Genomic DNA, 22,710 nt, shown 5'->3' with positions numbered 1-22,710 from the left:
AAAAGTCGGGCCTGTATCAGGGGACGTCCATGCAAACTGCTGTGCAAGTAGGGGTCTTGGACTCACATGAGTCTAAATATGTGAGATGTTGGAAGGGATGTTAAGAATTAGATCCAAAGTATTACCAATGACTAGCTTTACATATGCAGTGAAAAGGCTATAAGAGAAAAATATCCTTTTCCTGGTCCAGGAAATGTTAATATTAAATTTGGGGGGGTGGGGAGGGAGTGACAGTGCGCTTTTTAGCTGTGAAAAATGTCAATGAAGTGGCATTCGATCGTCATTATTTCAGGTACAGCATATTATGCACTGATTGCTGCTTTTGTCTTTTTAAAACAAAGGATGCTCTGAGCTGCATTTAAAATCCCATAAGGGAGCTGGTAATGAAACCTCCTGTTCTTCCGTTTTGCTAAACTCCTTGTCAGTGTCTGTATTTAAATTGAAAGGTCAAGAGAGTTAATACAGTCCCCCTCCCCCACCTCCCTACGGAGCAAATATGGTGCCTCCTTCTCAGTTCTTTGTATGCCTTATTTTTTATGTTTGATATGTTGACTATATGGGCAAGCGATCAAATTGGCAGAACAGGTAATGTAATTTATCTGCTGAATATCTTTATGCAAATGGGGCAATGTTATTAACATTATGATGAGTTCCCTTGTTTTTAGTTTATTAGTATTTGGGGGTTGTTGGTTTTTTTTGTTGGTAGCAGCTCAGAAATCCCATAAATGCTATTGTCCTTCATTTCATCACTCAGTAGCTTTATTTCCAGCCACTTTACATTAAAAGACTTATTTATAACCCGGAACCCTTAGTAATGTTTAGAGGCAGAGGTCAGATCTGTGTGTAACATGCGAGAGGCTAAAGCCTAAACATTGTAAGCAATTTAATTTATGTTGCTGCTGTCAGAGAGCTCCCAGTCAAAGCTTCACTGTTCGTATACAGCTTGGAAGCCTAGGATCTGGGGATATCTGAGTGGTGTGGCTTCTGTTAGTAAGCAGGTGGCGTGATAATACAGAATAGTTGTTAAATTACAGGGGGAAGGGGGGATTACGGCTGATTACAATTTTGCAGTCACCTAGCATTAAAAATGCAGGGTGTTGGTGCTTTGTAACATTCTGGTAATGTGGTCAATAATTCCTGTCATAGCTGCAGTGTGACAAGGAAGTCCTCAAGGTAAACCTTCAACAAGCTGAACTTGGGACAAAATGGATGGGTTTTCTCTCATGCTTTTCTACTCCACATCTCAGCTATATCAAGGCATCTGGGACCATTAGATTACCTTGGAAATGGGCAACTAAGACTCCTGGATTCTATCTTGAGCTCTGCCACTAACTGCTCTGTCATGCTGGGCAGTTCTCTTAACCTTTGTATAATTTGGTTTACCCTGCATGTAAAAGGGGGTTAATAAAACATAGCTATCTTGTAAAGCATCCTCAGACCATGCCAATTGCTGGGGGACTGGCTGGTCACCTGCTGCTTGTTCCTTTTCTTGGCTTCCTGCTGCTTCTACGGGCCTCCGGACTCTTCACTGCAAGCAGGAGCCTGGAGGCCTGAAGCCGCAGCTGGGAACAAGGAGGAGGAACCAGCCTAGCTGCCTCTACTAGGGCTCAATGTTACAAAAGAGGAGGAGTAGAGGTGTCAGCCACAGAGAGAGAGTAAAGTCCACAGAAACAGGCAATTAGACAGCTCCATAGCATATCCAGAGGGAGAAGAGGGACCAGGTGGCTGGGCCATCTGTCCAGTGGAGAAAGGGAATCAAGTGGTAGAATAGTGTGTGCAGGGGAGAGGAGAGTAGGGGCTCAGAGACATGGAGAAGTATGGACCGGGGGAAAGGAGTGGATTAGAGCAGATGGGATGGGGGAGATGAAATGAAGAGCAAACATAGACACTATGGTTTAATTGTACTCAAAAGGGACAGAATTTATGAAAGCTGCTTAAGATAGATCAGAGCATTCCCAGTATTGCTGCTCCATGCAAGTGGTTAGTGCAGTTATCACAGGGAGCTATCACAATGAAGAATGGGAAGAGGTGGTGGTTCATGCAATCACTGGCCAGCGTAGAGGGGGTTTGCTCGGTTGTGAGCGGGCGGAGAGGTTTGGCTGCACAATCTTAAGTGGGAGGGGAGGTGGTGCACGAGACAATGTCTGGCCCCAATTCAAGATTCCTAAGGGCCGGTCTACACTTAAAATGGTGCATCAATTCAGCTGTGGTGCTTAAGTGAAGACACTCCTATGCCAACAGAAGAGTTTCTCCCATTGGTGTAGTTAGCTACGACCTTTCACGGAGGTGGATTATGTCAACAGGACAAGCTCTCCCGCCGACATAGCGCTGTCTACAGTGGGGGTTAGGTCGGTGTAACTACATCACTCGGCTGTGGATTTTTCACACTCCTGAGCGACGTAGTTATGCTGATATAGGTCTGTAGTGTATACCTAGCCCAAGCGTCTGCTTAAGTCCCTTGAGGTATGTCTGCACGGCAATCAGAGGCTAACCTGTGCTGCCAAACTTCTCTTCTATTGTAATTTACATGAGCTAGATGAGAGCTACCTTGGGTATGTCTGCACTTGCTGCAGTCACACCTTTGATTGCAGTGTAGAAATACCCTTTGAAGTCAGACTTAGGGCATGGCTACACTAGAGTGTTTACAGGGTGGAGCTGTACCCATCTCCCATCGGCTTAACTACTTCAGCCCCTGTGAGTGGCAGTAGCTATGTCGGTGGGAGAAGCTGTCCACACCATCGCTTATGTCAGTGTCACTTACATCTCTCGGGGGGGTGTGAATAAATCACCCCCCTGAGTGACATAAGTTACAGGGACATAAGCTATAGTGTAGACATAGCCTTAAATTCTGTACTGGATAGGGATGAACTTAAGCAGATGCCCGATTACATTTTTGCATCGGGGCTTCTGCTAAGATGTGGGCCACACTATGAATAAATGTGAGAGACCCCACCTCAATTGAAAAGAGCTATTGAACCCCAAACGCCCACCCCCAAACCCACAATATAGTTTGTCACAATTTAAGTGTTAAAATAGCCTTTGAGCCAGCACCTGGAAATGCTCTTTGACTGTTACAAAGTGACGGGGGCAGCAACTTGGAGAATGCCAGAAAATAACTGAAGAGGTGCTTAGTTGTAAAGTTTCCACCCCAAAAAATTGGGTTGGGGGGAAATCTCACAATGTTACTTATATTACATTACACATAATCTCTCGCATTACTTATTGTGGCATATTGTTTCCTTCTACAGAGTTCTGCTCAGTCGCTTTCAGGAAGAGGCTATTCCGTAAGTCATTTTACAGCTAATTCTTTCACTATTGTTGCTGTTGATTGCAGAGGTTTATATTACCTGTTGCATATCCACTGACACTAAGGGAATACAAAACATGAAAAATAAGCTTTGAGCAAAGCACTGTCTTGTGTTTCTAGCAAGAGACACCTTCTACACACGAGAGAATGCTGAATTGCCTATTTTCAGGTCTCTTGAATTTTGTTTTCTTCATGGTTTTTTCCCCCCAACAGCTTTTGACTAGTCAATCAGGTAATGAAAATTAAGAAAGAAAAAGGAGGGGATTTTTTAAGATAGATGCCTCTCTCCCATTGATTTTCTAACTACCCTTTGTGCCTTTGAAAGTATTCCACCCAAAATCAAACCAAACAAATTTTAAATTCTCTTGCTGGCAAACACTGTGCTGTGTAACTGATCGGAACAGAATAAATCTCACTTGATTTGAAAACAGGGTAACATGATTGTTTTTGCTTCCAGTAAACCAGGATGCCATAATTATAGGCAATGTTATAGGCCCTGAGGTTCAAAAGTAGATGCATGCAGATGCAGTTCCACAGTGGTGTTTAACTGGCCATTTGTATGTGCAGATACTCAAAGTTATTTGTATGCACAACAATGGTATTTTCCATGTAGATGTGTTGCACTCATTTGTACATGTGCCTTGCACTCACCCACCTGAAAATTGGGCCTACAAGTGTATTGTATGGAATTTATATGAGACAAGAGAGACACAGGTGTACGATGTTTATTTAAGACATCACTAAAGTCCTGGATTCATATTACACACAACTCTTAGAAGAAACGTATGGCATTTAGATGCATGTAATGACATTGCTGGTCTCCTATCAAGTCATGTGTTCTCTGATTACTGGTGCAGAGGTTGTAAGTGAAGTTGTATGATGATCTGAATTAGAAGTGTGTTAACATATTTAACAATCCCTACATATACTAACTGGCAGTAGTCACTCCTGTTGTAAGTTCTATCATGACATAAGTTTTACCTTCTAGGTGAATGACCCGGAATGTGTGTCTGATATCAAGAGCCTCCGCTGCTTCCTTTTAACAATATAGTTTAAAAAGGGGGGCAGGTTGTTACATATTGTTTATGAAGTTGATGTAACATCCTGACACACAGTCTTTTAAAGTAATTGAGAATGATTTTTTTTAATGATGTATGTTGTACATTTGTCCATTTGACACGAGGGAGAAAGAGAGAGAGATTATTTGAGTAATGCGATGGAACCTGTGCGCGTCCAGCTGGTGTGATGTACACATTAACTTTGGGAAGCTGTTAGATGTGTCCCAGTTTCAGAGTGACAGCATCATACATATATCCTCTTGTGACAGAGGCACAATGCAGCGTCAAGTGCATTGGCATGATAGTATCATATGATTTGGAGTTTAAAGGCTTTATAAATAATATTTTGGAGACTTCAGCTGATGTTGGCCTGCATCTCAAATATCTTGCAGTCAAAATATTTATTGTATCTCAGGTGAGTATCATTGCTTAACTCACTTGCTGCATGAGATCTTTTGCTCGAGCATGAAGACTCAAATGTACATGTGCAAAATAGAGCAGTTAATCTCCCATACATATGAAGGGCTGGATCCATCTAGACTAAAAGCTCTTTAGGCTAGGTCTTCTGTAAAGTACCATGCATGCCTGTGGCATTATATAAATAATAATGAATCGCCTTCACAAATTTTATGTCTGGGAATTAAACAATTTCCCATTGGCCATAACATGGGTTTCAAAATCTGAATGAAAAAAGGCCAAAGGATTGTTCAGAAGCCCCTAAACCAATACATCATTGGGCGATTTTGTCTGTTGCTGACTGAAAATAATTTTTTTTTTTTTTGGTCTTTAATAACTGATCTTCAGAAATTATTTATCTCCTTGTCTGAAAACTGGTTTTGTTCTGTAGTGGTAGTGTCTCATTTACCCAACCCAGACCTTCTCAAGGGAGGGGAGTGTTCTTAGCATCCCCGAGCAGTGTTTTGAGATCATGAGTAGCCTGAGCTGGAGTTGCTTTTCCTTCTGGGTTGTCATTTTATCTGTTAAATTGCCTTCTGCCTCACCACATACCAGCTGCTGAGGCTGATCATTTCCCTTAAGACTATCATGCTATTCTAAATTGATCCAACATAAGGCCAAGACTATAGCTTCTAACACTGCCAAGATCCCGTTGGCCCAAACTTAGCTTGGAAGCTGACTCTCCCAGGTGGCACTAAGATGTTCTAACCACTGACTCAACAAGACTGGCCAAGCTAGAGATTGTCCTTAATATATTGCAAAGGTTTTATTTTCACAGGGAACTAGCTGTATATTAAGCACTAAATCAGTATTTTGGCTTGGCCTTCTGTTTATATCAAAGAGCCTGTTTGCCAGACATGGTGAAAGCATGTTTAAAACATAGCATTCACAAGAGTAAGACACAGTTTCTTTTACTTGTGCCCTATTCTCTTGATACTTGTGATGGCTTATGTTGTTAAAGATTGTCACTTACAAAATGGTATGTAGTTACTATGCAGGGTGGTTGCTCCGGGTTTCACAAAGAGCTGGTTAAATATCATAAACTATTTTTTACATTACATATTAGGGTTTGTTTTTTTTAAATGAACGCGCTTTGGATCTGGACCCTTTTGTGTTCGCTTTTTTCAATTATCCTTGCAGATGAGTTTACTGTCAGGAATGTTCATATAAACAACAAGTTTGTAAGGAGATAGTTACTGGTAAGAAGATAATTTGAAAACCAGAATCATGAGCATTTGCCAAAAACCTTATTCAAAGATTTAAGTTCATCCAGTCAGGAAACAGAATGCTATGTAACCTATGTGTCCAATCGCAACATCTCAAATCTTGAATGGGTGACAGCTTATATGAAAACTATAGACCAAAGACAAGATTTTCAAATTGGGAGCCTAAAGTTAGGTAGAAAAATGAATTTAAGCATCTATACAAGAGACCTAATTTTCATTTGCTGAACAGCCCAGCAACTCCCACTGACTGAGTTTTTACCAGAACTACTGGTGGAAATTGCTGGGCATATAACTTCACAGTTTGTTCACAGATAACTGGTGATGAGAAAAAGAGGTGAAATTCATTGACTAACATGTTTGTTATGAATTTACTGCTCAGCATAAAGTTTCAGACAATGATTAATTTTACCTGGTACAACAAGGTTATGCAACATATGTAGATGTGTGGATTAGCAAGCTGTTTATCTCTTAAGCAGTGTAGCATGAGTTTTTCATGCCTTTTTCTGTTGCACATCAATTGTGTATTTTCTCTGTGTTGAGAAATGGAATGGTAGCATGTTTTTGGAGGGTAATAACTTACTCTCCATTTCTTTATTTTAGCAAGTATGTGATAAGGTATTATGCTATGCCTCTCATGCACATGGCTGAGATCAGACATTTTAGATTTCAGCCATTCTGAGCCAGAAATGTGTGTTTCTTGCAAGCTGAAAAAACAGATATTTTGGGTTACAACTTAAAATAGGCAAATCCTCTTTCATACATTTTACTTGTAGACGTGGAAATTCTGGGAATGCTTCACTGATCTTGTGTCCAGTTTCTAGATTTCACTAAGGTTGCGCTGTGGAGCATTTAAAAAATGTATTCTTTATAGTTATACATTTATTTGACACAGTGTGTTTAGGAACTAGTGACAATGAATACAATAACAAATTTCATGGACTATATGAACACAGCTAAAATGCCTCAACTGTTTGAAATGTAGAGCTTTGCATACAGATAAGTCTAGGCTAAAGTTGTGCTTGGCTCATTTTTGTACAAAGGGGAAGGGGAAGAGGCAGAAGTGGGAATACATGGTAATAAAAAATCTTCAGATAAATCATGTAGCTTGTTTATAGAACATCTGTAGAGCTGTTCCTCTTATGAAATGGAAGGGGATAAAATGCAGAAGAGAAGAAACTTGAAAGCGCATGGCAGATCCAGGTTCAGTGAACCAAGTTGTTTCTGGGTATCCGCTGGAACAAAGTGTTGAAGGATGGAGCTCTTCGTTTATTTTTTTTGGTGCTGAAATAAGATTTTTTTAAAAACTAATAACAATAACATGCAGTTGGCAACAAACGCAGCTGATTTTTACTCTATGCTGCTGTAAAATATCAAACTGTGCAGCCTCGTCAAATTCCTGGCAGCCCATTACCTCTTTTTTTTTTTTTTTTTGGAACACCGGAAACCAGTATCCCAAAATAATTTATATTTGAAGATCATGTATATCAAGGTATGTCTAAAACACATAAGGCTCACAGAGAGAGATCTTGAGATGATTCTTTCTCTGTTTGGGGCATCCAGACTCATCGTGATTAGTGCACCTTCCCACCATGTTGTGACTTCTCATAAAAGTGAAGTACGTATACAGACAAAGTTAGAGCCAAGCATAATATAGGCAATCACTTACAATTTTCCTGAATGCACATGTCCACCAATACTCCTGATTCTTGCTATGGAACACATCTGCAACTTTGCTGTGGACCCTTCCTGAGTGTAGAGTCATTCCTGTCAAATTGTATTGAGATTTTGAGAACGGGTTTCCAAGCAATTAGTGGCCATCTTTAAAGCCCTCTGGATCCAGTTATCTAAGAGACTGCTTTTACTCTCTACTCTATCTCAACAGTTAAGCTCTGCTAGGATAATCTCATCTGTCTGTGTTTGATCCTTGGCTTTCCAAAGCTCAGAAGCAGGACATTCCCAATTTTAGGTCCTGGATTTGGCTCTTTCTGACTGTCCATTATAGTCAAGTTGGTCAACTTCTGATCACTCTGCAAGGCTTTTTTATTCATGTCAGGCTTTTGCTGAATGTTGTTTTTTTTATTTCTCTTCTGGTTTCTCTCTCCAACAGCTTATTAGCTGGAAGTGTTAGATCAGTGTTAAAGCCCAAGTCATGTTGTAATAAGAATTATGGGATCAATCCTGTAAGGTACTGGGCACTTTCAACTTGCATTGAAGTCAGTGAAAGTTGAGGGTGCACAGCACCTTACAGGATTGAGCCCTAAGTAAGATGATAAATAAATAAATAAAACTAGACAAATAAACATAGTCCTGAAGGGACTGAAGAAGCCACTAAATTCATAATGATATTCCAGCTAGCCACTACTCATCGGGTGTTCTTCATGCCTCAGCCTGAAGGGGATACTCTTTATTATAGCCACATGCAGAACTTCCCTTGATATGCTTTCTACTGTTCAGAAATGAAATCCCTGGAGGCTGGCCTTGATGTAGTACTTTGCAATGCCATGTTCTCACATCCCATGGTCGTCGTCTTGTCATGTCCTCATATTCTTCCTGCCACAACCATGCACATTCGATTGGCCAATTGTTGCACTTCGCCAGGTCACTGAAAGAGCCTTTGTGCACAAGCAGCTGGGGTCATAGGAAATGCTTCATATTTTGAGGCTATCTGCTGCACTCACAGGTATTGGGGCCAGTGCTGTAGTCCCATTTGATCATTACATCCTTAGACCAGCTAACTCCAGCATGGAGTCAATTTAAGGTAATGGCAGGTAGTCAGGGCTGATCTGTAGCGGGTGGTAGGTGCTTGACTGGTGGGAACTGGAGCCTGCAGGTTACAGGGTCGTTCCCTACTTTTGTTTGCCGTAGCTGTACCCTTGTCTGTTTGAGTGACAATGTTAGGGGCTTAATGGTGGTGAGAAAACTTTGTTGTGACTTCAGATGACTCAGCATCAGTGTTGTATCACATAGCGGATGTCTTGGATCTGTGTGTTGCCTTGTGCACTCGACTCTCCTAGCAACTTTCCAGTGTTTATCAGGAGGAGCAATAGCTGCGAGGCTACAGAGGCTGTTGACATGGGTAGGCTTAAAGTATCTTGTAATATTGCAACAGGCGGTTAAGTAGAGGGTTTAACTTTTTTGCATGAGGGGATCGTGCCCAAACTGCACAGGCGTATTCAGCAGAGAAGTAGCAAAGTGCGAGTGCAGTTGATCAGAGTCGAGGGGTCTGCACCCCACTTTGAAGTAACCAGGTTGCTGAGAGTGTTGTTTTGTATGCTAACCTTGGCTTTAGTTTTCTCAAGGTGGGCTCTAAAAGAAAGTGTGTGATGGAGAGGAATACTGAGGGATTTATGTAACAAGTAAGTTTTGTCCCATGCCAGCTATTGTTGAGTTCACATTTGACCCCTCTGTTTTTTAAATGGAATGCACGGACTTAAACCTTTGCTGGGTTTGCATGCACTTGGTTGGCTGCATAGTACTTATGTTAAGTGCATTCACCGCAGTACTCTCTAATATGCCTACCTCCTTGTGCTGTGCGGTGACACACAGATCATCTGTGTAGATAAAGCACCTTGTGCCGGGATAGCTTGTCTGGTCATTTGTGTAGATGTTGAATAATGTAGGTGCTAAGACACTCCCTTGTGGAAGGCCCTTCTGTTGTTGCCATTGGCTCCGTTTGCCACAAAAGTGCACAAAGGATTGTCTGTTCTCCAGCATGGTCTGTATTAGCTTCATTGCCATTAGTACCTTGGCAAGAAACCCACAATGACTGACTGAGTCACAGACAGCTGAGAAATCAACAAACACCGCTCTTGTCATCAGTCCCCTTTTATAGCCATCTTCGATATACGGTGTCCAATTCAGAAGCTGTTCGGTGCATGACGAGCTCGGTTGAAAGCCAGCTGTTTTGTTGATTAAAAAGTGGTTTAATAACTAGTGTAACAGTAGTCTCTCAAACAACTTTAAAAATCACACAGGATTGAGAAGGTTGAAAGGGTTTTTTTTTAAGATCAGATGGTTCCTTGCCAGGCTTCAAAAAGGCCCCCGTGCCTTGGCTTGTCGCCGGATTTTCGGTATCTTGAGCTGGATGAGACAGATATTGAACATAGTCTGGAACCATTTTCCGTGTGTGGGGGCTGAAATTTTTGATCTGCTGTTTGGATGTCATCTAGGCCTGCTGCTTTCCGTTTTCAGGGCACATGCCCTGATGATGAATGTACTATAAGATAGATGGAGGAGGGAGATGCCAGGTTAGACATCCAGGATGGGGCTCTTGCTCCTTGGGATGAAAATACAATGGAAATAGTTCATTCAGCCAAAAAGGGGATGGACAAGAATGAGAAAGTGCCCCAGTCAGTTAGAGAGAAGTGTTGATGGGGTTCTAAACACACTCCTGTCCAGTTCTCCTCATCTGGGAGAATAGTACCTGTTACCTAGGGATGCTGTGTGTTAAATGTGGAAGGGAATACTTGAGACTCTAATACGGATGAAAAAGATCTCCTTGGGGATGGGAAAGAAAGACTGTGCCAAGACTATTCTTTTATAACTTTTGTGCTGTGTGTGTGCACTGCTAGAAAATCCCTCCTGTCCTACAGTGAATTTTCTACCCTGCGGGTTTAATTCCATAGGCTAACTCTGAGTTCCTGTTTTTAAAAATTAATAAATAAGACTTCCCCATCCTGGAGCACAGGAGGAATCTTCAAGGTCCAGGACTATAACCGCACATCAATCTGACTCTAAAAAAAGTCTGACAGGTTTCCTTTATTAGGTTTCTAGACACACCCATTTTATTCTGCATGAACCTGGTTATCCTTGTGTTGGGATTAGCCCAAACAAGCCCTTGTTGCTGAATAAATGCTCTTAGTTTGTTGTATGGACTTCACTTTTAATTCATTGTGCCATGTGAGATCTTGAGTCAAGCTGAATTCAGTGGAGGTATGTCGACATAAATCCACTAAGGATCTGGCCCGTTGTCTTTTTGTGATACTTCTACAATCTGGGAATTTAAATGCTGCTGGAAAATTAGCACACTTCGCATTCTGGGCACATGAAGGGCTTTTGGAGTCTTTGAAAAACCCCATGGAAAACCTAAGCCTAAATAAATAAATAAAATAAATAAACTCAAATACTTGAATTGTACAAATAGGGATGTGCATGGACTTTACTAACACACATGTCCTTTAAAAATTCCCTTCTCTCAGAATCTGCTTCCTATTAAATGACATTCTGCTTTTAATTATGATGAAAAGTCCCATAAATTTTCACTCATCTCAACAGCCGTAAATAAGCACAAAGGGCCCTTGCTGGCTAAATTTCAGTCTGTCTGAGTCAGTGGCATTGGCAGAGGGTCTGACTGTGAGGCTCACAGAGCAGCCATATTGACAACATAACAGATACACAAGGGCACCCCTTTGTTTATAAGACATGAGCATAATTGGATGACGTTGATTTACATAAACCGACAAGCATTAATGCAAGTGCAGCCAGCTGACATGGCAAGACTCTGAGATCCCCTCGAGGGACGGGTCATATGACTCGTCTCTGATTTTTACCACATTTTTAACCCACTCCCCCTCCCAATGGGGTGGTGGGAATCCTATCTCTAGTCTGACTAGAAAGCCATGATTGTTATACAAACACATTTTCAGAAGGTCCCCCCATTAAGCACTTCTCCATAGGATAGCCTAGCTACCCACAGCCCTGCATACTGGCATAAAGAGCTGTCCTAAATCCATCTTGAATTCACTAGCCTGGAAAGGATTACATTCTGCTGAAGAGGAAAGGCAGAAGGTTTTGAGGAGATCTGGTATTTATTTCTGGACCTTTATGATTAAGAATGGCCTAAGGCGGTTATGTTGTGTGTATCTCATAGCTTTTCTTATGTAATAGGTCAGCATGTTTCATTGTCTTCGTCTTCACATTGTTTGTCCTATGCACTCTTCTTCTCCGTTTCCAGTTTTTCCTTACTTCCCTTTCTGTTTTAAAAACAAACAAACAAAAAACAGACGAGCAATTCATCTCAATCAGGATCTCGCATGCTTATCTGATGCGAATGTTGCACTAGGCAGTGGTGTCATTTGTGGGAGAGTGGGGCCTTTAGATTTTTTTTATTTCATTCTGTCACAGGGTTGTGTGTGAGCTATGACCACACAGACAAAAGTTTTATATACCCAATCCCTGTGGACTATACAAAAGCAGAGATGGCCTGTTTATTACACTTCATGCTGTGGTGGGCTTATCAGAAGAAATTAACATGGTGGGGGGAATTTATCGGCTTGTTTTATCTCATATCTTACATGTTTTTATTGAAACCTACACCCAAAACCGCTGACTGAAGAGAAGCAGCAGAGGAAATAACAGTGACATTAACCCAAAACACTGGCACAAAAATAAAAGAAAGGGAAAATGATGTGTTATGTTGGTCTAATTAACAATGGAATAAGAAACAGTGGGGGAGGGGAAAGTGGTCCAGTAACCCTTGCATATACTGTGTTTGCCTAAGAGAGTGTAAGCTAACGTATCAGTTGACATATTAATCGATAAAGATGATTTAATTGTGTAGCTCAGTAAATTCTCTCTCCCCCCATGCACACAATTTTTGTTAGCTAGTCCCCAAATAGGTGTATGGTTGTGTTTTCCATTCATTGAACACCAGCCACAAAATAGTCTGTAGTGGAAAACAGCTGTTTAATTCTTGTCTGCACTGCAGATATGTAGGTAAAGTTTCACCTGGTCTGACTGTCCTTCCTGCTCCATCCCACCTATCTATATGTTTGTTTGTTTGTTAAAGGCCCGAGGCAAATCTTCCTGACCAGCTCCATCATCTCCCTAACAGAAAACAAGGTGCAGCTTTGCAGCTAAGGAGACAATAAGCCCGAGTCATATCTCACACCCTGAAAGGTTTCTAATAACACCTTAAAGGTTTAACACAGTGTTACTAAAGCTGCAAATTGCAAAAATAAAATAAAATAAAATCTAGTGTACTACATGGGCTGGGATTTTTTCCCCCTACTGTTGCAGACTGACTGCAATTTAACAAGCCATTAAAAATGTACAATACCTTGATATATGCAGTTGCATCTTCAGAAGGAAGATAACACTCCATTCACCAGAGGATGAACCTAAGTACAGAAATTACACTGCTTTCAGCTTTAAAAGAAGGGTGGGGTAAGCATGCAGCTCAGCCTCCCTGGCTTCAGTAAGAGAACAGCAGCCTGTGATCCCCAGAAGTGGACCAAGATTCATGGACTACCTTGCTCTGAATGGCTAGGAAGGGGATCTTTCAGCCCTTGGATGTGAGGGAAGAAGAGGTAGTGGGGGATCTGACTGTGGGGATTGGATTTTTTCCGCCATATGAACTTTTTTGTTAGAGGATAAAGGCAGAAATCCTTGTCAGCTGTACAGGATGCTCTTTGCACAATACTAGTGTTTTCACTTGCCACCTTCTTAGAGATCCAGCTTCCCATTTCCTTATGGTTAACTCCAGATACATACGGTGTGACTTGATTGGCAACTTCTCTGTTTTATGGCATATAAATAAATGGAACCATAAATGACTCCTCCTTAAATAACACACAGGGACTGACTTCATCTCGCGAAAGCCAGAAAATTCAGGGTAAGGACAGAAATTTATACCATTCCCTTTTGCTTAGTTATTGCATCAGATGTGAGTCACCCATGGCTGGGAGACCCCCTGCAATGCAATATGGTGACCTATAAAGCAAAATATTTTGTCTTTTGACCTGGCTATTCATTATGGTGAATGACTCTAGTGTATATTTCGATTGCATGATCTAGAAGTATAGTAATTGCCATGCTGTAAAGCTGGCTGTTCTTAATCCCATATTAAAATATTCTAGTGGTGCCAGGCTGATTTCTTGAGGGAATTTTTAACTGCCAGTTTAAAGTGGCTAATATCAGTTTAGATTTCCACTGGTACTGGCTATAGGTGTGATCATAAGTCTTTTACTGCATCTGCTTTCTCATCTTTTCAGACAATCACAGAACAGGAACTCAGGAGCACTGAGGTCTTCTAAAACTACTTCCAACAATCTTAACCCTATTTTGTTTTTGTGTGACTATTCTGCTACTTTATCCTGGTTTAGTAATCTCCTCCTGGCATAGATACAAGCACCCAGAACTTCTTTTAATCACCCCCACAGTCCTTCTGGTTCGTACATGCTAATGACATGGCTGCTGCTTTTGATTAGAAATACATTTTATAACCTGCTGTGGGGGGTTTGTAACCTGGAGGTCAGTTTCAAGCACAAACTTGCTTTTGATTACCATTTAAGTTACACAACAAAAATTCCAACTAGTACTGCAGTGGCCAGCACTTTTTCTTTTCTTTTCTTTTCTTTTCTTTTGGAGAGCAGGGGTGGGGGGGAGAATGCTGATGAGCTATTTATTTGTTTTCATCACATCTCTGCTAGGTTTTAAGGAAGTTCAGTATTTCATGGAAGCCTTCCAGACACTGTCCTTTCAAGTTAGTTGTGACTTGCCCAGAATTCTGCAACCAGAACAATAAACTGGCTGGAAATTCACATGACACGTGACGTCACAACTGATGGTTTCCAGAGAAACCTACTCTAACTTTTAAATTTGTTTCTTCACCGTCTTCTATCCCTCCCCGTGTTGTATGATGGATAGTGCATGGTCCTGTACCCCTCTTCAAGCTGTATATTGACTTACTCCATATTTTTCTGGGCATTTTTGACCCAGACTCATAGTATTTTAAGGAGTTTTTAGAGGATGACAGATTCACGGGCTACATTTTTTTTTTTTTCAGGAAGCTTCGCAACATTTGTAGCCCTTGTGGAACATGTCAGGAGTGCATAGGCTCCAGGTGTCTGGAAATGCCAGCTGAAGTCACGTTGCCTATTCAGAGCAAAGTTTTGTTCAAACGGAAGTTATGGGCTTGATGTAGAAATTACTGGGTGAGGTTTTTTGGCCGGGTTATGCAAGTGGTTGGACTAGCTGATCATAATGATCTCTTCTTGCCTTAATATTTATTAATCGATGCATTTTTAAAACTTTATAATTAGTTCAATATCCCTTTGGCCAAGATGTGGCACCCTGAGCCTTGTAGATGTAGGCTGCTATAGTACTGCACACTATATTACTTTATATCATGATGCATTATGGGGGTAGTAACTAAGGGCACGTGGTAAGGAGTGAAGGAAAAATGGTGTAATGAGCTGGCTAAACTGTATGTGTGTATGTGTATAAAATACCATTGCCCTCTATTGCAGTGGATCAAAACTGCTTGACTGTGTCTCATAGGCCCCATACCACTAACAGCTAGAGCTGAGTAAATCATTAATGACATATAATTTTAATACAGGTTGTTTATAGACTTTCACCTCTCTTTCTGTTTGCAAAACGTGATTTATTAATCTTTCAAAATTATTCATGAATTTGTTGGTGAACTGATTTTTCCTCTGAACCGCTCATTGTGACAATTCATCGTTAGAACTTTGGAAATGGGGCTGTGCTGGTAGTGTGCCTAAACAGTGTCACATTGTTTCTGTGTCATGACTAGGAGATTTAAGGCCTGGTACAATGCAGTGGGAGTCCTTTTATTGTCTTCACTTGACATGGGATCAGGCCCTTGGGTGATTGTCTCATTTCAAATTCGCATTGTATTGGTCAATCAACTACAGTTTGAAATTCACTTTCAGAGAATATTTGTGCTTAAGATTCACCTTTTTCTGAGTATTCTCGCTAGCAAAACTTGAGCACTCGAGTGTTTGTATACACACACATGCAAGGGTCACGGTCAGTGTCAGATCAAACCTCATTTTCCAATTCACAGAACATTTTTTCCCCACTAGTCACCCAGCTCTTCTTTGCAAGCCAAAGGTCCTTATAAGATTTTCGCCCAAGTCGTAGGAGGCTGCGTTTGTAGAGAAAGTGGTGCGGATTCTTGAGTGTTACAATGCCATTTGAAGTGACCATGAAGTGCCACATAAGTGACAACCGTGAACTCCTTAAGGGGCCACAGATGTGTTCCAACATTAACACACACACACCCTTAAGGACTTGCTGGCATTCTCTTCGGAGCCCTAACTTAGTTAATTTCTAGAAGGCTGGGGTGTGGGGGAAAGTGGTAAATGGTTCCTGTTGACAACACCACACACTAATGTGTATATGTCATATGAGGAACCTGACAGCTTGTTTAACTAACTGAGTCAGTTTCCTGCTCACGATTCACTGCGAGGTGACATGTGATTGTAAGAGCACTCAAACAGGAAGTTGTAACTTCACCAAAACTGTTTCGTTATCGGTGCAATATCTGCGGTCAGTCCTCTGTACAGCTTGTGGCCAGCTTTTGGTTAGCAGAAAAAGACACTTTGAGCTGAGCTGGCATCAGTTCCCACCTACTTAATCAGTTAAGCAGTGAGCTGTGTGGTTAAGACAGGTCCCCTGGTTGTTTTGTGGATTTCCAGTGACAGGAAGGTTGAGACGTGTTGAGTGGTTCAGACAGGAATAGCTTGGTTATCTGATGGTCACCCCAGAGGCTGATAAAATTATGTGAGCTCTTTTCTGAGAAGACATAAAAAAAAAAGCAGAAGCTGTTGCCTGTAACCACCTGAAGAGTTTACAACGTCAGGGGAAATTTTACTTATCTTAAATGGCTCAAAGCTGTTAACCCATCTTCACCACTGTGGACTACAGTAGCGGTCTTAAGATTTGCAGTGCAGAAAATACGTTTAACAAACTGTCACATAAAATAAAGCTATAAAGAAAACCAGCATATCTTTCGGCTTGTCTACATTGGCACTTTACAGTGCTGCAACATTCTTGCTCAGGGGTGTGAAAAAGCACCCCCCCCAGCACTGCAAGTTTCAGCGCTGTAACGTGCCACTGTAGACAGTGCACCAGCGCTGGGAGCTGTGCCCCTCGGGGAGATGGTTTTTTTAGAGCTCTCCCAGCGAGCTGCGCCGCGACTACACAAGCCACGTTAAAGCGCTGCCACGGCAGCGCTTTAACATTGCCAGTGAAGACATGCCCTGAGCAACATTATGGCTAAGCCTTTCAAAAGTGGTTTTGGGTGCTTCAGTTTTTCAGCCAACCAACTTGAGACACATCAAAGGGCCCTGATTTTTAGAGGAAGCATGCTCCATGTATTCTGAAAATCAAGCCTCTTAAAGATTCCCAGGTTGAACATTCAAAAGCTGAGGCATGCAGAATCACCAGCCCCTTTTGACAATCTGGGCTGTAAAGTCACCTGTAGTATAAGGGCTTTGTGTGTAGGATGGTGCCCGCAGAGAGGTAAAGGTTTACCTGCTCCTTCTAGCTGAAGAAGCTCTCCTTTCGATCAAATGGTAGGACTGTGCTTTTAGAATGGAAGAATGGGGATTCTACTCTCATCTCCCCAAGTGTATGCGATTCGTCTACTGATGTCTCTTGTTGATAGCTCGTGGATTTGTTACATAACCCAGATGTCAACTGAGTTTTTGGTTTTGCATTAACAGGTGAGAATCCCGCACTCTTCTCTGTCGCCTATGGATGGAATTTTCAGAGACGCCCATGGGAGATAGGCATACAACTTCCATTTAATTTCAGTGACACTGGGTGGGCCTAACTCCCTTCGGCAAACTTTGAACATTCCCGTGTATATTTTTAAACGTGAGCAGCAGCGGTTTAAAGTTGTGCTATGAAGTTGGGAACAGGGAAGCACTTGACAATGTCCTTTTACCGCGTCAGTCAATCCTATATGTGCATGGCTCAGCTATGAAAGTATAGCATGTGACAGGCCCCTTATGCAGCTTAACCTCCTTGCTCCCTTTAAAAAAACAAACCAACCTGCACTGTGGGCATGCTCAGTGCCCTGATGGGAGTGCTTTCCTTCTGCCTCTGGAATCTTGCTCCCTAGACCTGTCAGGGAGCTTTGCCCACTGCTTCAGGTGGAAGGAATAACCCAAATAGTTCAGCAGCTTCTATTCCTGGGGCTTATTAAGAAGCTGCATTGGTGGCTTCTCAGATGAGTTTGGTCTAGTCCTAACTCAGAGGGTAGTAGCTGCGGCATCGGCCTTTGGGGATTAGAATACAGAAAATGGGGACATCATTCAGGCTGCTAGGGACACTGGATGCTTCTCTATCCGTTCCACCTTGTGGGAAAGTCCATTGTCCAAGTTTGATTATGCAGATTGGACAACAGAACATTGGGTCACGATAAAGCATAAAGGCATCATGCACCAAACAGAGGAATGGTGTAATGTGACGTCTCCAACTGGATAGTGAAAGGCCTCTCCTCTGCTGCAAATCTCTGAGCTAAAGTGGACAATGTTCTGTTTCAAAGAGAGAGAGAGAGAGCTGGGTGACCTTGAGCAAGTCACTTCACCGATCTGTGCGTAAGTTTCCCCACCTATAAAATAGGGACAATGACACCTCGTCTGTATAGTGCTTTGAGATCTACTGATTAAAAAGCACTGTAGGACAGCTAGGTGATATTACTTTATTGTGGGATCAGATGATGTGATCTATGAGTTATAATCATGTTGATTGTAATAACAGAGCAACAGTTGTTTATATATTTGCAACTGGGTTTCACCAAAAATAAATAAATAAATGTGTGTTTTTTTAAGATACATCTATAGGATGGGATGTGTCCTTCTGCTTTGTCTGCTCACATTGCACGGCTCAGACACTCGCAATGACAACCATAACAATCAATGGGTTTCTGACTCAAAGCTATTTCCTTTCCTGGCACAGATTACGTCTGGTATGCATAACGTGTTAATTTAACAAAGCAGTTCTTTTGATACAGCTTTAATTTTGTAACAACAGCTCAGAGGCAATGATGTACAGATTATATAGTGTCAGTTTCCCAATTAAAGTTTTACAGGAAAATACTGTGTTTTTGCTTTAAGCCTGCTTTGAATGCTTCCTTCCGGCACTTGTGCAAATGAAAACTGTGCTATTGCAAAGCATCCATTTGAAACCTTGAAATATTTATTGAGGCTGCATTGAATACTGAAGGAGGAATCTTCCTGTAGGCTTGTTGATATCTGTCATATGCATATATTTTGTAATCAAATGTCGAGAAGCTTATTGTATTGTTTTTGTTGTGGTTTTTTTTTAAAGGAAAAATATTTAGCACATTAATTTTAGAGCTCTCATGAAATCTTAGTGAGTGAGACTGTGTCTTTGAAGTATAGCCTAATAAACATGAGGCTCCCGTTAATTATTGTGTAGAACAGTCTGTAATGAAGACTAAGCTGCTGCTCATCCAGTAATGTCAGTGAGTTTTACAGATGTTGCGGAGACTGCCTATCCAGAGTATGTGCCTTTTGGGCAAAAGGGTGTGTGGTTGGAGAGGTTAAAAGGAAATGCCCATGATTAGAAGCTTACACACAAACTGAATGGTTTCAAAGTAGCAGCTGTGTTAGTCTGTTTTCGCAAAAAGAAAAGGAGTACTTGTGCAACCTTAGAGACTAACAAATTTATTTGAGCATAAGCTTTCGTGAGCTACAGCTCACTTCATCTGATGCATTCAGTGGAAAATACAGTGGGGAGATTTATATACATAGAGAACATGAAACAATGGTTACCATACACATCACTTAAGGTGAGCTATTACCAGCAGGAGAGTGGGAGGGGGGGAGGAGAAACCTTTTGTAGTGATAATCAAGGTGGGCCATTTCCAGCAGTTGACAAGAACATCTGAGGAACAGTGGGGGATGGGGTGGCGGAATAAACATGGGGAAATAGTTTTACTTTGTGTAATGACCCATCCACTCCCAGTCTCTATTCAAGCCTAAGTTAATTGTATCCAGTTTGCAAATTTATTCCAATTCAGCAGTCTCTCATTGGAGTCTGTTTTTCAAGTTTTTTTGTTGAAGAATTGCAACTGTTAGGTCTGTAATCGAGTGACCAGAGAGATTGAAGTGTTCTACGACTGGTTTTTGAATGTTATAATTCTTGACATCTGATTTGTGTCCATTTATTCTTTTACATAGAGACTGTCCAGTTTGACCAATGTACATGGCAGAGGGGCATTGCTGGCACATGATGGCATATATCACATTGGTAGATGTGCAGGTGAACAAGCCTCTGATAGTGTGGCTGATGTGATTAGGCCCTATGATGGTGTCCCCTAAATAGATATGTGGACACAGTTGGCAACGGGCTTTGATGCAAGGATAGGTTCCTGGGTTAGTGGTTCTGTTGTGTGGTGTGTGGTTGCTGGTGAGTATTTGCTTCAGGTTGGGGGGCTGTCTGTAAGCAAGGACTGGCCTGTCTCCCAAGGTCTGTGAGAGTGATGGGTCGTCCTTCAGGATAGGTTGTAGATCCTTGATGATGCGTTGGAGAGGTTTTACTTGGGGGCTGAAGGTGATGGCTAGTGGCGTTCTGTTATTTTGTTCGTTGGGCCTGTCCTGTAGTAGGTGACTTCTGGGTACTCTTCTGGCTCTGTCAATCTGTTTCTTCACTTCAGCAGGTGGGTATTGTAGTTGTAAGAATACTTGATAGAGATCTTGTAGGTGTTTGTCTCTGTCTGAGGGGCTGGATTAATGTGGTTGTATCGTATCGTAGAGCTCTCCCGCTCTCCTGCTGGTAATAGCTCACCTTAAGTGATCACTCTCATTACAGTGTGTATGGTAACCCCCATTGTTTCATGTTCTCTGTGTATATAAATCTCCCCACTGTATTTTCCACTGAATGCATCTGATGAAGTGGGCTGCAGCTCACAAAAGTTTATGCTCAAATAAATTTGTTAGTCTCTAAGGTGCCACAAGTACTCCTTTTCTTTTTACAAACTGAATGGTGTTTTTCAATCCCTGATAACAGGAGACCAGTGGCTGTTACTGTCCATGTCTCCTGTAAGCCACAGAAGACCAACCATGTCAGAAATAGTCTGAGCTGCTCGATCAGTCTTCAGGAAGTTGGTCCCCAAGTGTGGTCCATAGAATGAAACATTTTGAGGACCAAGTAGTGGGGTAGTAGGATCCAACACTTAAGGGACAGCGTAAGTGACAACAAGCAAATGCCATTGTCCTATAGCATTTTCTAAGTGATTAGTTGTTGTTGTTTTTTGTATTCTGGTAACACTCACAGTGTGCTGCTAGGCAGTTCACACACACAGAAAGGCACATCACCGTCCAGAAGAGTTTACAGTCTAAGTGTAAGTCGTTTGATCAGAAAAAGCATTGAAAGCATCTTTCAGATTGCAGTCCATAGACATTTGGATTGAACCATCGTTAATTCCATGCATTTCCTCAGAAGGTGCAGTATGCAAATCTTGGAAACTCAATTTTCAAATTCAGTCTTTAGAAAGAAGGGCCATGTCACTCAAAACAGAATTTTGCAGAGGGGCAAAAAAGGGGGTTTAGAAATTGGCTAGTCTTGCTGGATGGGGAACATTGTGTGTGAAAATGCTAATGACCCAGAAGCGATGGAATCAGGATGACAACTTTTTGGTTTCTGCCTGGTGTTGTTTAACATTTGATGAGAACCAAAAAAATGTTCTCTTCTGCTGAAGGGAGAGGAGGGCCATCTATCCTGTTTCCAAAGCGAAGTGCTGCAGTCTCATGTGTTTGGCACTCTTTTTCCAGCAACCTCTCTTTTCTATTGTTTGATAATCATGCACTCCTTATTTAAATCTTTTCTTTCAAGCTTGGCTGCATCATGTTTGTACCATCTACATATGATTCCTTTTGTATTTAATTGTTTTGGAACAGACTGTGTCTTTATTCCTATACTTATAATTCACAACAAACACACACCAGTGTTTCTTAGCACACATGTTTTCTTCAAATATTTGTCTTAAAAAATAAAGCTTGGCTGGGCATGCCAAAATCAGTCTCATTATCTCCAAATGGATCTCTCCTGTTTACAGAAAATAGCAGGGAAATTAAAGATGCCGTTTTTCCAATAAAGACTTCATGTTGTGCAATGTTAGAAGATAAGGCAAGAATTGATTAGTATTTCAAGGAAATTTGACAAGACACAACAGGTCCCTGGACAATTTTTTTTGGTTAAGAGCTAGCCAGATACTGTGTAAACTTTACAGGGCATCTAAAATATACATAGAGAGAGAGATTGTATCCATTATTTCTTGCATCAGATGCTGGAGCAGAAGATGGTTATGATCTTACAATAGAATATAGTTTTGGTCCGAAGCGGAGAGAAAGAATGGTGGAGGGGTGGAACAGGCATATAGACTAAGGGATTATGTAGGGACCATAGTGGAATCTAAATAAAACAAATCTCCACAATGTCACAGAATTTTTGTGTCTCTCCTGACATGCACCCCCCCCCCCCCAAAAGCACTTATGTGGAAAATAAAAGCCAAGACGTTTATTTTCAAAACCAAGAGAAACTGATTGTGCAGCAGTGTTTTATTTCAGTGACTTTATTTCTGTAAAGGCCAATGATTGATGTAGAGTTGATCATTTCTTCTGAAGGATGTTAATGCTTTAGACTGGCAATTAGTCTCTGCACCACTGACTAGCTGCATTATGATTGGCTTAAAGAACAAAAGTATTGTGTGTATTTTAGCCTGTCAGAAATCAGCTTCTCCGTAAACTTGCTGAGTTTTTAAAATATTTTTAGGAAACAAGCAAGCTTTTGGTTGTCTGAAGAAATTTTAACAAAGAAAAATACCTCCCATCATTCAGCTGTTCGGTTAGATGGCAGGATTTGAAATGGGCGTTGCCTTTGG

General features: G+C 41.4%; 1 protein-coding gene across 7 annotated transcripts in view; it reads left to right on the top strand.

The window, feature by feature from the left end:
* FBRSL1 (fibrosin like 1) overlaps positions 1–22,710 on the top strand; it is a 740,088-nt gene that overhangs the window by 364,572 nt on the left and 352,806 nt on the right. For all 7 annotated transcript variants that reach the window (XM_074972522.1, XM_074972528.1, XM_074972526.1 and 4 more), the window contains exon 4: positions 3,249–3,284. In XM_074972522.1, the coding sequence (XP_074828623.1) occupies positions 3,249–3,284 (36 nt within the window). The remainder of the gene's footprint in view (positions 1–3,248; positions 3,285–22,710) is intronic.

This window comes from Natator depressus, chromosome 15 (genome assembly GCF_965152275.1).
Source record: "Natator depressus isolate rNatDep1 chromosome 15, rNatDep2.hap1, whole genome shotgun sequence".
In the NCBI taxonomy this organism is placed as follows: Eukaryota; Metazoa; Chordata; order Testudines; family Cheloniidae; genus Natator; species Natator depressus.
This window is presented reverse-complemented; position numbering and strand designations above follow the sequence as displayed.